Genomic DNA, 14,973 nt, shown 5'->3' on the forward strand with positions numbered 1-14,973 from the left:
GAGTGGGATCAGTCACGGGTGGGTGAGCAACCCCCAGGTGTGTAGTGGGGGTCCCGGATGGGGGGGTTCGGTCACGGGTGGGTGTCACCGTGCAAGGGGCAGCCCCGGGGCGGGGCGGGGCGGGGCGGCGGGGTTATGTAAGGCGGCGATTACCGGGGACCGGGCCCGGGGCGCGGCCGGGCGGCGCCGCGATGGGAGCGACGAGCAGCGGTCCCGGCCCGACCCCGGCTCCGGTGCGGCCCCCCCAGGTGCGTGCGGCGGCATCAGCCCCGGGGATCCCCCCGCGCATCTCCCGCCCCGGGGTCCCCTCGCTGACGCTGTCCCCGGTTCCGCAGGGCCGCGCCGTGGGGTCGTGGGTGCGGGCGCTGTTGAGCCGAGCAGGGTCGGTGCCGGTATCGGTACCGGTGCCGGTACCGGGGCTCGCCTTGGCCCCGCGGGGCCCCGCCGAGGAGCCGCCGCTGCCCGGGTGGCCGCTGCCGCAGCTCGTCTCGTTGTTCCTGCCGGAGTTCCCCGTCCGCCCCTCCGCCCGCCAGCAGCAGCTCAAGGTGCCGTCCCGGGGTCGCCACCCTCCGAACGGGGTCCCGCTGCATCCGAACGGGATCCCCGATCGTCCTTCCCCGGGCGCGTCCTGCCCGTGCATCCCTCCCCGGCAGTCCCGGGCGCCCTAACGGGTCCCCTCGCACCCTGTACCGGTGTCCCTGCTCGTCCTACCGGGGTTCCTGCACGTCTCTACCGGGGTCCCCCAGCGCCCTGAGCATCCCGTGCCGCCATCCCGGCATCGCCGACTGCCTTACCGAGCTCCCCTCGCACGCTCCGCCGGGTCCCTACGCATCCTACCGGCGTCCCCGGCCGTTCCGCCGGGTCTCCTTCCATCCCCTCCGCCGCCGGTGCCCGTGTCGGGTCTCGGTGTGTTCTACCGGGGTTCCTCCGCACCCCACCGGAGCGTGGCAGCCCACCGAGGTCCCCCGTGTACCCGCGGGGGTCCTGTGCATTCTGTCAAAATCCACCGCTACCGCCTTGGGGTCCCCTTGTCCCAGTCTCCCGTGTCCCTGTGCCCCACACTGGGTCCCCATGAATCCTGCTGGGGTGTCTGTTGTGTCCTCCAGGTCCCCATGTGTCCCCAGCGTCTGCTCGGGGTGCTCTGTGCCCCTCACTTACCCCATGCAGGACCCCAGCCTGAGCACCCCAAATCCATCTCCATGGCGTGCTCAGCCCCCGCTCCTCTCCTCAGATCCTGGGCTTCGTGGCCAAAGGCTCCTTCGGGACCATCCTCAAAGTGCTGGACTGTGGGAGGGAGAAGGTCTGCGCCGTGAAGGTGGGTGCTGGCCCCTGGGTGTCCCCACCTGCCCTTGTCCCCCCCCTTGACAGTGCCTCGCCCCCCAGGTTGTGCCCAAAGTGGAGGTGCTGCGCCGTGACACCCTCAAACAGTGCAAAGAAGAAGTCAGCATCCAGGTGAGGGGGGGCCCAAGAGGGATCCCAGCCCGTGCAGGGGTTTAGGGTGGCTGCAGGGAGCCAGGAGCCCGTGGGAGCTGCGGATGGAAGGCGGCAGAAGCGGGGTCCCCAGGGTCCCCTCGCAGCCCCGGGGGCCGCTCACTCTCTGCGCTTTTGTGTCCCCAGAGACAGGTCAGGCACCCGTTCGTGCACGGGCTGGGGGACAGCTGGCAGGGCCAGCGCCACCTCTTCATCAGTGAGTGACCATCTGCCCGCGGGCTCGTCCCGGCCCCCCCTGCCCGCGCACGTGTCCCCGCCGCCCGCACACGTGTCCCCGCACACACGCGCTCCCCCCGCCGCCCCGGGGCCATCCGGGCGCTCCGGCTCCCGCCTCCCGCCTCCCGGCTCCCGGCTCCCAGCCCGCACCCACCGCGGCCCTGCGGGTGGGGACACGGATGGGGACAAGCCACAGCGGGGCAGGGACCAGTGTGGGGTGAACAGGGCACCCCAGTGCTGGCGCCCGCCCGGCTCTGATGGCTGTGTCACCTCAGCCCCTGCAGTTTGTGTGTTCCCAGTGCCTGTGTGACCCCCAAGAACCGTGTCACTTTGGTACCTCGCGTGGTCCCAGGTGCTTGTGTGTTCCCAGTGCCCACAGGGCTCTGCTGCTGATGTCACCCCGGTACTTGTATGTTCCCATGCCACCTTGCTCATCCCTGTGTCACCTGGTGCCCGTATTGCCCTGGTGCTTTGTGCCACCTTGCTGCCAGTGTGCTCCAGGTACTTGTGTCCCCTTGCTGCCTCTATAACCCCACCAGTGCTTCCACTACCTCAGTGCATGGCCGCAGTGCCCCCCCTGCACCCCTGTACCCATGCCACCCCAGCGTCCCTGGTGCCAGCCCAGCCCGTCAGTGAGGCGTGTCACCTGTCCCCGCAGTGTGCCCCTACTGCAGCACCGGGGACCTGCACGCACTGTGGCGTGCAGCCGGCTGCTTGGCCGAGGCCACCGTCCGCCTGTTCGCCGCCGAGCTGGTGCTGGTGCTGGGTGAGTGACCCTCCACACTGGGGACAGCCACCAGTGTCCCCACCCCCCCTGCAGGCAGGGTCAGCCACCCCCAAGGTGGCAGTGGGCACCGTGCTCAGAGGGGACACATGGCACTGATGGCTCTGTCTTGTCCCCAGTGTACCTCCACGACCTGGGCATCATGCACAGAGATGTCAAGGTGGGTGGCAGTGGGGCTGGGGGCTGGAGGATGGCGTGGGGGGGTCTCTGAACCCCCAGCATGGAGAGGCCACCTCAGTGCCTGTCTCATTTCAGATGGAGAACATCCTCCTGGATGAGAGAGGTAAGAGCCTGGTGGCGCTGCCCTGGGGACACCCCATCTGTGGGGACAATGGGGATGCTCTCTCTACGGGTTCCCACGTGGTGTCTGGCCCCACAGGGCACCTCAAGCTCACAGATTTCGGCCTCTCCCGGTACCTGCGGTGGGGCGAGCGAGCCCACACAATCTGTGGCACCCTGCAGTACATGGGTAAGGGGGGCTGTGCTGGGGGGCTGTGCTGGGGGACACAGACACCCAGGTGCTCACCCACTCTCCCCACAGCCCCAGAGGTGCTGAGCGGGGGGCCCTACAGCCATGCAGCTGACTGGTGGTCCTTGGGAGTCCTGCTCTTCGCCCTGGCCAGTGGGGAGGTAAGGACCACAGGGCAGGGGGACAGGGACACTTCAGGGAGACCCCGAATTCACTCTGTGCTCCCCCAGTTCCCTGTGGCTCCAGCGGGGGACCATGTGGCCATGCTGGAACGTGTCAAACAGAGCAGCTATGAGAGCCCACCCGAGTTCAGCCCCGAGCTGGCCCGGCTGCTCGCCGAGGTAACCCTCCTGCCTGGATTTTGGGGTCCCTGGGCTGGATGCCGAGATTTCCACTCTCACTGTCCTCTCTCTGCCCACAGCTGCTGTGCCACAACCCCCTGTACCGCCTGCGCTACCTCCATCACTTCCAGGGCCACCCCTTCTTCCGCGGGGTGGCCTTCGACGCTGACCTGCTGCAGAAGGACCCGGTGGTGGTGGCAGTGGCCCCGCGACCCCCCGAGCAGCCTCCACCCGACCCCGCCACTTTCGCCGACTTTGACTGCGACCTCACCGCCCCCCCGGACCGGCCCTGGCCTGGCTGAGCCAGCACGGCTGGGACCCTCGGCATCGCTCAGGGACATCCCCCTACCCCGGCAGCGGGTCGGACCCCGCTGGGCCGGGTCCCCAAGGGGTTACCCGGGTACCCCCCGATCTCATCCCCGGGTACCTCAACTGTGTACCTCTCCCCGCGGGAGCAATAAACCCGAGAGCCGCGGGCACTGCTGCGGGCGCTGCCCTGACTCGTGCTGGGCAAAGCGGGACCAGCGGGGCGGGGGCGCGGGGCTGGACCCCCTCCCTCGGGGCAGCTCTGGGGGCTGTGTGGGGTGGTTTTCCCGGGGCAGGCGGTGAGGGAGGAGCTGAGTCCGCCTGCCCATCCTTCTGCCCATCACTCTCACTCTGTCCGTCCGTCTGTCCGCTCTCCCGGCGCCGGACAGAGCGGTAGGGGCGTGGTCAACGGATGAAACCACGCCTACTCACCCGTCCATCAACGGCCGTGGCCCCGCCCCAACGGTCGCCCCGCGGGGTGACGCGCGCGCGGCTCAGTCAATCAGAAGAGAGCGTGGTTTTCAAACCGGCGGCGCGCGGGCGGCGGCGGGCCCGGACCGGGAACCAGGGCCGAGACCGAGACCAGCCCCGACCTCAACCCGGCGGGCCGGACCGGGAACCAGGGCCGAGACCGAGACCAGCCTCAGCCCGGCGGGCCCGGAGCGGGGCCGAGGTTGAGAGCTGCCGTAGTCGAGGCCGAGACCGGGGCCGGGAGCATTGCCGGGCCATGCAGCGCGCCAGGACCCCCGCCGTGAGTGCGGGCCGGATGGGCTCGGTTCGGGTGTTCCGGTGGGGCGGCGGGGTCAGTCCCGGGGAGGGTCCCCGAGGGGGCGGCGGGTCCGGTGCGGTCCGCAGCGCTCCCGGTGTGTGTGTGGTGGGGGGAGTTCAGCTCCCGGTGCTGCCCCCGCTGATCCCCCGGTTCCCCGCCAGGTGCAGAAGCGGCCCCGGCGCACCCCGCTGCAGGAGCTGCAGCTGCAGTCGGGCGCCGACCGGACCAGCCTGACCCCCCTGCTCCGCCGGCTGCGGCTCAAGGTCGGTGTGCGGGGATAACGAACGGGACGGGTAACGGGTAGGGCTGCGGTGCACCGGAGCCGGGAATGTTGGGCGGGTAGATGGCGCTGGTGCAATGGGAGGACGGGCGTATTTCCTGCATGGGGGAAATGGCTGCGGGTCAGGGGGAAAGGGCAGGGCTGTCCTGACCCCCTTTTCCCCCTAAAATGTCCTGTAGGACCATGACTGTGCCACCCCAGTGTCCCGTGCCCGGGGCCCCCGCAGCAGCATCACCACGGTGCCTTGCACCCCCGGAGCCCCGCGAAGTGCTACCGTGGGCCCCCCCAGCAGCACCGCCCCAGTGCCCTGCACCCTGGAGCCCCCCAGCAGCACCACTTTGGAGTCCCCCAGGACCTCCACTCATGACCTCGGGACTCCCATCCTTAAGCCTGGTGCCTCTGAGGCCCCCAGCAATGCCACCCTTGTTCCTGGTGCTTTGGAGACCTCCAGCAGCACCAGCCCAGAGGCCCCTGGCAGTCCTGTCCCAGTGTCCAGCATGCCAGAGCTCCCTGATGACACCGTGTCAGCCCCTGTCAGCAGTCCAGTCCTGGAACCCAGCACTCAGGAACCCTTCAGCAGCACCGTGCCAGCCTCTGTGTGCAGCTCCATCCCGGTGCCCAGCACCCCAGAGATCCCCAGCAGTACTGTGCCAGCCTCTGTGTGCAGCTCCATCCTAGGATCCAGCACCCCAGAGCCTTCCAGCAGTACTGTGCCAGCCCCTGTGTGCAGTTCCATCCCTCTGCCCAGCACCCCAGAGATCCCCAGCAGTACCGTGCCAGTCTCTGTGTGCAGTTCCATCCCTCTGCCTGGCACCCCAGAGCCCTCCAGCAGCATCATTCCAGTTCCCCTGTGCAGCTCCATCCTAGGATCCAGCACCCCAGAGCCCTCCAGCAGCATCATTCCAGTTCCCCTGTGCAGCTCCATCCTAGGATCCAGCACCCCAGAGTGCCCTGGCCACACCGTGCCAGTGTCCCCGTGCAGCTCCATCCCAGTGGCCAGCATCTTGGAGTCCCCTGGCAGCACCATGTGCAGCCTTGTCCTGGGGCCCTGCGCTCTGGAATCCCCTGGCAGCACCACCCCAGGGCTCCCCAACATTATTAGCTCGGTGTCTTGCAACCCAAAGTCTCCTGGCAGCTCTGCTCTACCCCCCTGCAGCCCTGGGTCCCCTGGCAATGCCAGCACAGCCTCCTGCACCCCAGGGCCCCCTGGCACCAGCTCCACTCTGCAGAAGACTCCTTTCCGCAGGTGGCGAGCAGCACCTCCAGACTTTTCCTGCAGCTCTGTGGCCTCTGAGCCCCCATCTGCAAATGGGAGTGCTGATCATCTGCATTGCCAAAGCACCCCTGAGGGAGCCGAGTTCCCTGCCCCTGTCCCCTTAGAACAGAGCCCACCTGGCCTCCCTCCCATCGAGGCAAGTGGGTTGGAACCTGCTGGGTCAGAAGCCACTGTCACCCCTGTCACCTCACCTGAATCAACCCTGGGTGCTGTGTCCTGGATGTTACCACTGGCGTGGCTGGAGAAGACCCTCAACACCTCGTTCCTGGTGGAATCCCTGCAGCACAGCCTGCCCCTCCGCAAGCTACAGCGGGATGCCAGCAGCAGTGTCACCCCCGTGCCCACTGCAGTTGCCAGCACCAGCACGACCCCCGTGCCAACCGTGGTCGCTGGCACCAGCATGACTCCAGTGCCAACCGTGGTCGCTGGCACCAGCACGACCCCAGTGCCAACCGTGGTCGCTGGCACCAGCACGACTCCAGTGTCAACTGTGGTTGCTGGCACCAGCATGACCCCAGTGCCCACTGTGGTTGCTGGCACCAGCATGACCCCAGTGCCCACTCTAGTCACTGGCACCAGCATGACCCCAGTGCCAACCGTGGTCGCTGGCACCAGCACGACTCCAGTGTCAACTGTGGTCACTGGCACCAGCATGACCCCAGTGCCAACCGTGGTCGCTGGCACCAGCACGACTCCAGTGCCCACTGTGGTTGCTGGCACCAGCATGACCCCAGTGCCCACTGTGGTTGCTGGCACCAGCATGACCCCAGTGCCCACTCTAGTCACTGGCACCAGCATGACCCCAGTGCCAACTGTGGTCGCTGGCACCAGCACGACTCCAGTGTCAACTGTGGTCACTGGCACCAGCATGACCCCAGTGCCCACCACAGCCATTGGAACCAGCATGACCCCAGTGATCTCTGTGGCCACTGGCACCAGCATGACACCTCGGGACGTGTGGGAGAGGAGCATGAACACATCCAGGGGAAGCCTCCCCTGTGCCAAGGACAGCGCTGCAGACATAGACTTCCTGCCCTGGCAGTAAGTATGAGGACATGCCCCCCTGGATGGGGCTGTGGCACCTGTGTGCTGTCCTTGTCCTAAGCCCCTCTCTTTGTCCCCAGCTGTCCCCGGGAGCAGCTGAAGACCCTGCCACGGGCAGAGCTGGAGGGGAGGCTGGAGAGCACCCTCATCATCATCGAAGCCCTCTTGCTGCAGCTGCGTGACTGGCAGGAGAGCCAGCGGCCGCGGCCTGACGTGGGGCCGGCCGAGCAGAGGGATGCGTTCACACAGACTGACACCACCGACCCCGAAGGGGTAAGAGTCCTCTCTGAGGCGATGCCACCCTGTCCCCCGCAGCCTCGGTGCCGTGACAGTGTCCTTGTGCTGCTGGCAAGACTGACCCCGTCTGGGTTGGTGGAGTGGAAGTAAAGCGCGGCTGCTGCATCACGGCATCACGCGCCCGGTGCTGCATTATCACGCCCGGATCAACCCGCTGAGTCTGCTGGATTTGAACCCTCGTGGGGGGAAACATCCCTGGTGCACGTGGCGGGAGGAAGGGAGGTGTCATGGCTGGCCACCTCTCGCTGGCCCCAGGGTGGAGTGGGGTTCGTGAGAAGTGCCCTCTGCTCTGGTGGATGCCTTTGGGAGGAGGAGATCTACTGGCAGCTCTACCTTGAGCTGCAGAGGAAAGCAGAGGCTATGCAGTGGCAGTGGGGAGTGCAGTGGGATCTGCAGCTGGAGCTGGGGGCCTGGTGGCTGTCACTGGCCATGAGTGTGCCAGATCTCAGCCACGCAGAGCACACGGATCCCCCTGGTGCTGCCTGTGCCAGCTGCCATAAGACCAGTGTCCTTGTCCCTTCCCCAGAGCACCTGGAGTAGCCAGAGCCTCCTGTTCCGGGGCCTCGCAGATGCCGCTTTTCGGAGCTTGCAGGATGAGCAGGGAGCCCTCGTGCAGAAGGTGAGCTGCACATCCCTCTGCTTCTCCTTCCCCTGGGTTCTGGGAGACTTGTTAGCACTCACAGCAGCTGTACCTGGTGTCTCACGGTGCTGTCACCTCCCACAGCAGGAGCAGGAGACGACCCTGGTGTCCCAGTGCCAGACTGTGCTTGAGAGTGCTCCCAGCAAGGTGCAGAGCTGCCTGGAAGAGCAGGATGCCATCAGGCAGCGAGTAGATGAAGCCCTAAGAGCCAAGGATCAGGTAAGGGGGCAGTTGTTGTGGGATTGAGGCAGTCTCAGCTGTCCTCATGCCTTTGGTGGGGCATCCTGCATCTCTACCCATTTCTGGGGATGAGAATCCCAGAGGAAGAAAATCCCCATGTGGAAGGCAAGAAGTGCTGTGTGATGGAGCCCTCTGGATGTATTTTTGGGAGCTGGAGTCCTAGGCTGGTGCAGGGATGGCTCCTGGGAGTTTTTCCTTGTGTGACAGTGTGGCTGGAGCAGCATCCTCTCCTCTGCAGGGATATCTCTTCCTGGAGGCTTTCTGTGCCCACGCCAGCGCCCAGATCAGTGCCCGTGACCAGAGCCTGGCCTCCCAGCAAGAGCTGAGCATGGTGCTGGCCCAAGCCATCAGCCTGCAGGTACTGAGTGTGGTGCTATCCCCAGCTACTCCACGCTGGATCAGGGGCTGGAAGGGCATTGCCACATCCTGAGCTTGGGTGATGCTCTGTGATGGGTGCACCAGAGGTTTTCTGGTGCTGCTGCTGGGAAGCTGCTGCAGATTTGGCCTCGGGGCTGGTACTTGCCTCTCTTTATGGCCATTAAATGTGGCTTTTCTACCACGGCCGTGCTGACTCATTCCTCCTACCCTACAGGCATCCCTGTCTGCTGAGGCACAGTCTTTCCGGGAATTCTTAGATGCCACCTTTGAAAATCTGGAGAAGGAAAGGAGGGCCCTGGATGAGGAGGTGAGGGGTGTCCCGTGGGGCTCAGCCCCTCGCTGCCTTACCAGTGCTCTGTGCGCTGGGTGCCATGACCTATCCCATGTCACACAGCAGGACAGTGCCACGGCAGTGCCACACTGAGCTCTGCCTGGTGCTGTCTCCTTTCCCAGCGGGAGCAGATGAGGGCCCTGGTGTCCCAGTCCTGTGCCCTGTTGGAACGTGTGCCTGGCAAGCTGCAGAGCTGCCTGGAGGAAGTGGCTGCCACACGGGAACAAGCAGAGGAAGCTCTTCAAGCCAAGGAGGAGGTACAGGGGTGCCTCCTCTCAGTGCTGTGAGGTGTCTGAGGCACAGGGTGATTTGGGGCACCCCTTGGTGTGAGAACACCCCATGGGGAAGAGCACCCCAGAGTAAGCACCATGTCTCCACAGGCATCCTGCCAGCTGCATAAGACCTTGGTGACCCTGCAGGACACAGAGGCCCAGCTGGAGCAGCTGACAGTGGCCAACTCCCGCCTGGGCAAAGGTGGGGTGGGAGACGTGGGGGCTGGAGCTGTCTCATGCCCACTGCCCCCGTCCCCCCTTGCTGACAGCTCTGTCTCTCGCAGACCTGAGCTCCGTGATGATAAATCTGGCCAGCATGGAGCAGGAGCGGGATGCGCTGCAGCAGGAGAACGAGAAGCAGTGGGAGGAGATGGCCCAGTGGGTTTGAGCCCTGATGTCCTGAGCCCCATCCCACCTCTGGCCCCCAAAACACAGCATCCCCTGATCCCATCCCATCTCCTCAGGCTGGCACAGGAGAGGAACACCCTGCAGCAGGATTGCAAGGGGCTGTGCCAGGAGCTGCGGGAGGCCACTGAGTGCCGGGAGGTAGGAGCTGCCTGACCTTGCCCACGCCGTCACATGCTGCCGGCCCCCATCACGGCCTCTCTGGGAAGGCTGGCAGATGGCCAGGAGTGGGATTAGCCCTCCTACGGAGGGGGATGAGCTCGTGAAGGCGGGGGATGAGCTTGTGAGGGCGGTTGACATACCGCACGTAGTGCAGCTTTTCATCCTGCCCGGTAGGGATTCCCAGGGAGGGGGCAGGGCTGCTCTTGGAGATCATTTTCTTGGAGATAAATTTCCCCTGCAGGCATGGAGCTGTCCCCCAGCCTGTCCTATGTTCCCAGTAAACTGGTTTTTAGGGTTTGGGCTGCTGGGATAAAGCTGCCCCTGATTAGGAACAGCACCCTGAGGCATGGGAGGGTCTGTGCTGGGGGTCCCAATGAGCCCCCTCAGGTCTCTGTTGGCTGCTCACGGCTGTGTCCCCCCACCCTCTTACAGTTCCTGGATCAGGAGAACCAAATGTGCCGCACGCAGCTGCTGGAGGTGGAGGCCAGCCTGAACTCCACGCTGGCCAGGCTGCAGGAGAGTGTCCTGCAGCACAACGAGCTGATGGAGTCCCACCAACGCCTGCGGTACTGTCCCACTCACCAGCTCCACTCAAACCCCTCTATTTTTGGGAAATCAAACCCTTCCTGGGGTGTCAGGCGGGATATTTTGACCATGGTCACTGCTGCTCCAGCCAAGTGTGGTGGGTCCAGGTGGGTGGGAGAGGCTGTGGGGAAGGCCAGCAGATCCCATCTTGAGGGAAGCTGCCTAAATCTGTGGGATTTGCACCATTGCTGGTTCATGGTGAGAGGCAGGCGCATCCCCATCCCACATCGAGGAAGGGATGCTGCTCCTGTTGAGGCTGGTGCCATTCCACAGGGAAGAGCAGGCTGCCCTCAGCAAGGAGCTGGACAGCACCAAGGCCGAGCTCCTCAGCTTGCAGACAAAGAGGAACAAAGTTTCCTGGTGCTCCACGGACATTATGGAGAGCAAGATGCGGTTGCAGGAGCTCGCTGACTGCCTCAAGGCTGCTCTGGAAGAGCAGGTAGGAGCCCTGTGCTGGGGACAAGCACGACAGGATGGCCTGGGGAGTCACACATTCGTGGCTCTGCGTGGCATGGCTTTGAGACCCTGTGCTTGCTGGGACAGTCACAAGCTGCACTCTTGTGCTGTACTCTCCTTCCCCTCTGAAGGATGATGATGATGCTCCATCGAGAAGCAAAGCCTGGACCCCGGGTCCCCGGACCCCGGGCTGGCAGACCCCACGCCGTGCCTGGACCCCGGCCTTCCGCACCCCGGCCTTCCACACCCCACACCGCACCGGCAGCTCCTTCGTGGGCAGCGTCCTGAAAGCTGTGGCAGGGAAAGGTGAGCTGGCACCCCCTCTCTGGGTTTTGGGCAGTCCCAGGATGGGGATTGCTCCCTCCCATGCTGGGCATTGTGCAGGGCTGGGCACAGCTGCTGTCTTCTCTTGCAGATGCCAGTGAAACCACCAGAAGTGGGAGTACAGTTGCCAAGGACAAACTTGCATCTGTGTCAAAGGCAATAGGTATTGGGGCTGTCACCCTGTCTGGGACCCTGCTCTGAAGCTGCAGGACTGCTGTGCAGAGGGATGAGCAGGCACGCCTTCCTTTGTGTGCCCTGGGGCTGATGTTCCCTCTGTGTTGCTCATGAGGCTCTTCCCTGCCTGCAGATCCTGAGGACACTCTGCTGGAGAGTGTGAAGGAGCTGAGAGCTGTGGTCTCCAACCTTGCCATGCTGAGCTCCCGCATCCAGGAACTGGAGCAGAGCGAGTTCAGGGCACTGCAGACAGAGATGTGAGTTCAGAGCGGGCTCGTGTCAAGGACTGGGCAGGGGCATCACTGTCCTGGGCATGGCTTTTCCTGCAGGCAGCCTGCCTGGGTCTGCCTCTTGCCTCAGTCCTGGATTAGACCTCTCCTGTCATGGCTAGACGGGCTTTTTCCAGCTGGCTGGGCTGGACCAGGTGTCTTCTCTCACCATGGGCCCAGGGGCATGCCCAGGAGGGGGTTTGGTACCTGGTGCTGTGCTTGGCTGCGGTCCTGAGCCACTCACCACAACTGTCCTCTCCCAGCTCTGACCTGCAGCTCCACCTGAAGACAGTGACAGCTGAGAGCCAGGAGAAGGTGGATGCCCAAGCTGCCACCATTGCCAAGCTGAACAAGGCGCTGAGGACCAAGCTTGAGGTAAGGCAGAAGTGGGCCAGCACTCACCCCAGGGCAGAGCCGAACTGGGACAGGCACTGATCTAGGACATGGAGAAATCTGGTGATGCCTCATGGGTGCTTCTGGCTTGTCTGACATCCTCCAACATGAGAAAACCCGCTCTGGGTGCTGGGGGTGGCCAGGACTGGGCACTGCCTGACCCTGCTTCTTCCTCCCTGTCAGAATGAGAAGGAGCTGCAGGACGTGGTGAAACAGCAGGAAGAGAAGATGTTGCAACTCATCGACAAGAGTGGGGAAGTCATGGTGTGTGATGGGGACATGGGAGGGCAGCACCTTGGGGGCTTGCTGGGCACAGGAGTCCTCCCAACGTCCCTTTTTCCCTGTAGAGGCTGAAGGCAGAAGTCTCCGATCTGAAGCGCTTGCTCCAGCGTGCAGAGACAGAGGCCAAGGTGCTGTGGGAGGAGATGAGGGGCAAGGAGCACCAGGTGGACACTGCCTACATCCAGGAGCGGGTCATGCTGCGGCGGGAGGTGAGGCTGGGGAGCTGCAGGGCTGAGAGCTCCTCATGTCACCCCACCATGAACAGGAGACCTCTTCAGACCTTGTTCTTCCCACCCTGTCCTCCACTTCAGAGCTTTTCCCCACAGGGATCTTCAGCAGGGCTTGCTCCTTTTGCAGGTGGATAAACTGAGGCTGCTGCTCGTGGAAAAAGAGAATGAGAACATACGGCTCACTGACAACTATCAGGAGCAGGTATGGGAAGCCTCAAGGGGCTGCCCTGGCTCCAGACCTAGAATCAGAATAGTTTGGGTTGGAAGGGACCATAAAGGTCACCCAGTTCTAACCCTCCTGACATGGGCAGGGGTCCCCTCTCCCTTCTGGGCTGGTCCCTGCCCCAGTTTGGAGCAGAGTCCTGATGGGCGTCTCCCACCACCACAGGTCCGAGGGCTGGACATGAAGCTCCATCATACCCAGAAAGTGCTGAGGACCCATGAGGAGATGCAGAAGAAGATAAAAGAGGTGAGATTTACAGTTTATTTCTCACCCTTGCTGTGACTGCAACAACACCAACTCAAACACTACTGCTGCTGCTGTCCCCAGGTCCTGTCGGCTGTCCCTGAGGTGGCTCTGGGTTGCCAGGAGCTCCAGAGCCTGCTGTGCTACCTGGGCCTGAAGCCAGCCAGTAAGGAAGCTGCCGAGCCGCTATAGCCTGTAGCCTGAAACCTTTCCTGTTTTTAATGTTGTAATTATTTATTGAATAAAGTTGTGTTGGCTGTTACCCTGCCTGCTGCTGTGTGCATTCAGGAAGCTCCTGGTGCTGTGGGTGGGGACAACTTGTCCAGCCTGTGCCGGTTGCTCCTGTTCCGTCACGGGGCTGTGGGCACAGCTCCCTGCTACCCCAGGGCCTCTCCTTCTTGGCAAGAGACACATTCCCCCCTCTCTGCCAGTGTTTGCTCTCAATAAGGGACCGTGTTCCCCAGGCTCCCACCCTGCGGCCCCGGCAGCAGCCAGAGGGCCAGGGCTGAGCCAGCTTCCCTCCCCTGCTCCCTGCTCCTCCTCCTGCCCTAGATTCCCTCCGTGCCCTGCTCTGCAGGGGCTTGTCTGGACCCTGCACCCCATCCTGGGGCTGTGGGCATGAGCCTGTTGCGTGGAACTTGTTCCAGAGGTTGGATTCCTCACTTTATGACAGGGATGGTTCCAGAGGTTGGATCCTGCACCCCTATCACGGGGCTGTGGGCACATGCCTGTTGCACGGGGATGTTTCCCCCTCCCAGCCTGGCTCCAGCACGCAGCATCCCATGGCTCAGCCAGCGCCGGGAGCTCTGCCAGCTCCTGCTCCCAACCCCCCTTGGTCGCTGCTGCTGCATGGAGGGGGGGGCCTCCCTTAGGGGGCTCCCCAGCTCCCAGCACAGCTCCAACCTCACCTCCCTTCTTCCCTGCTGGGGCAGTTCCTGCGGGATCCCCCTCCCGGTGTTCCTGACCCCAAGGATGCTCCCCACCGCCATGGGGACCACGCAGCACCTTCCCTCCCCTGCCATAGCTCAAAATAGCAGCACTCCAACAAGTGCTCTGGTTTTTAATGGCCTCTTTCTCCTGCCCAAGGGGGATGGAAATCACCTTCCCCTGCCCTCTGCCACAGCCCTGCCGCTCTGTGTGGGGCGGGGTCCGTGACACGTGGGGCGCTGGCACCGATTTATCTACCCGGGAAATGTTTGGGGCTGTGCCTCCATGTCCTGGGTGCGTGGGTGGCTCGTGGGGAAGCAGTGCTCTCTGCTCCCTGGCACTGCCTTCCTCCCTGCCCTGTGACCCCGCGGGGTCGGGTACAGCGTCCCGAGGTGCAAGGCCGGCAGTGGGGGGCCCCTGCTCTGGGATGTGGGGAGATGTGCTCCCTTCCCTGGATCAGGGCCATGCAGGGTGGCTGAGCCTCCTTTTACGGCGGGATTCAGCACGGCAGGGCCCTGGCAGCCGTCCCCGTGGGGCGAGTGGGGACACTGGTATTGTCCCTGTGCCGGCTGCGGGTGGTTTTTTAGGGGGGTTGGTCTCCAGGGTGTCCCCACCCTGTCCTGGAGGGTCTGGGGCTCAGTGCTGCTGGCTCCTGGGCACAGAGGTGACCTAGATGTGGTATCCTGCACGTAACAGTGACCCCAGCCTGGGGGTGGCACAAGGGGGTCCCTGGCCCAGGGGTGATAAAAGCAAAGTCCGTTTTTAGATAATAGTGGAAATAGGGGGCACAGCCTGGGGGTGGCACGGAGGGGTCACTGTCCCTAGTTGGCAGCAGCAATAGGGGGGCACAGCAGGGTCCCCAGCAGCAGCAGGGGGTGTCAGAGGTCCCTGCCCATAACGAAGCAGGGGTGGTGGGACAGAGGGGTCTCCAGCAACAACTGGAGATGGCACAGTGGAGTGGCCTGGGTGGCATGAGGGGGCCTTCCCACGACAAGGGTGACTCAGCTGTGTCCCCGGGCGGTAGCGGGGGGGCACAGAGAGGTCCCCGTCACCAGCAAGGTGTTGCAAAGGGGTGACACAGTGGGGTCCCCAGCCTGGGATTGTCACCTTAGGGTCGCCAGGAGCACGGGGGATTGTCGCCTGCGGGGGGGCACGACCCCGGTGGG

At 64.1% G+C, this 14,973-nt stretch overlaps 2 protein-coding genes across 2 annotated transcripts; both read left to right on the forward strand.

The window, feature by feature from the left end:
- Positions 1-149: 149 nt before the first annotated feature.
- Positions 150-3,603, forward strand: RSKR (ribosomal protein S6 kinase related). The gene is made up of 11 exons (XM_041482736.1): positions 150-545; positions 1,232-1,315; positions 1,384-1,452; positions 1,618-1,687; positions 2,366-2,473; positions 2,611-2,651; positions 2,747-2,774; positions 2,871-2,960; positions 3,033-3,121; positions 3,191-3,301; positions 3,382-3,603. Exons 1-11 carry the CDS (start codon positions 192-194, stop codon positions 3,601-3,603), a joined length of 1,266 nt encoding a protein of 421 aa, XP_041338670.1. The 5' UTR covers positions 150-191.
- A 3,197-nt stretch (positions 3,604-6,800) lies between these two features.
- SPAG5 (sperm associated antigen 5) lies at positions 6,801-13,121 on the forward strand. Its single transcript, XM_041482785.1, has 21 exons — positions 6,801-6,973; positions 7,057-7,249; positions 7,800-7,892; positions 7,998-8,132; positions 8,392-8,511; positions 8,746-8,838; positions 8,985-9,119; positions 9,243-9,336; positions 9,419-9,512; positions 9,599-9,680; positions 10,134-10,267; positions 10,560-10,725; positions 10,874-11,048; positions 11,158-11,229; positions 11,374-11,497; positions 11,773-11,884; positions 12,086-12,166; positions 12,250-12,348; positions 12,542-12,616; positions 12,803-12,883; positions 12,965-13,121. The coding sequence occupies exons 1-21, from the start codon at positions 6,801-6,803 to the stop codon at positions 13,070-13,072; spliced, it is 2,439 nt and encodes an 812-aa protein (XP_041338719.1). The 3' UTR covers positions 13,073-13,121.
- Positions 13,122-14,973: the final 1,852 nt, after the last annotated feature.

The sequence above is a fragment of the Pyrgilauda ruficollis genome, unplaced genomic scaffold, assembly GCF_017590135.1.
Source record: "Pyrgilauda ruficollis isolate IOZ18807 unplaced genomic scaffold, ASM1759013v1 scaffold59, whole genome shotgun sequence".
NCBI classification, from domain to species: domain Eukaryota; kingdom Metazoa; phylum Chordata; class Aves; order Passeriformes; family Passeridae; genus Pyrgilauda; species Pyrgilauda ruficollis.

Coding starts and splice junctions, on each gene's coding strand:
- RSKR (XM_041482736.1), top strand. CDS start 192: ATGGGAGCGACGAGCAGCGGTCCCGGCCCGACCCCGGCTCCGGTGCGG. Junction 1,688..2,365: donor CCAGCGCCACCTCTTCATCA/GTGAGTGACCAT, acceptor CTGTCCCCGCAG/TGTGCCCCTACTGCAGCACC. Junction 2,652..2,746: donor TCATGCACAGAGATGTCAAG/GTGGGTGGCAGT, acceptor GTCTCATTTCAG/ATGGAGAACATCCTCCTGGA.
- SPAG5 (XM_041482785.1), top strand. CDS start 6,801: ATGACCCCAGTGCCCACCACAGCCATTGGAACCAGCATGACCCCAGTG. Junction 7,250..7,799: donor ACACCACCGACCCCGAAGGG/GTAAGAGTCCTC, acceptor TCCCTTCCCCAG/AGCACCTGGAGTAGCCAGAG. Junction 10,726..10,873: donor AGGCTGCTCTGGAAGAGCAG/GTAGGAGCCCTG, acceptor TCCCCTCTGAAG/GATGATGATGATGCTCCATC.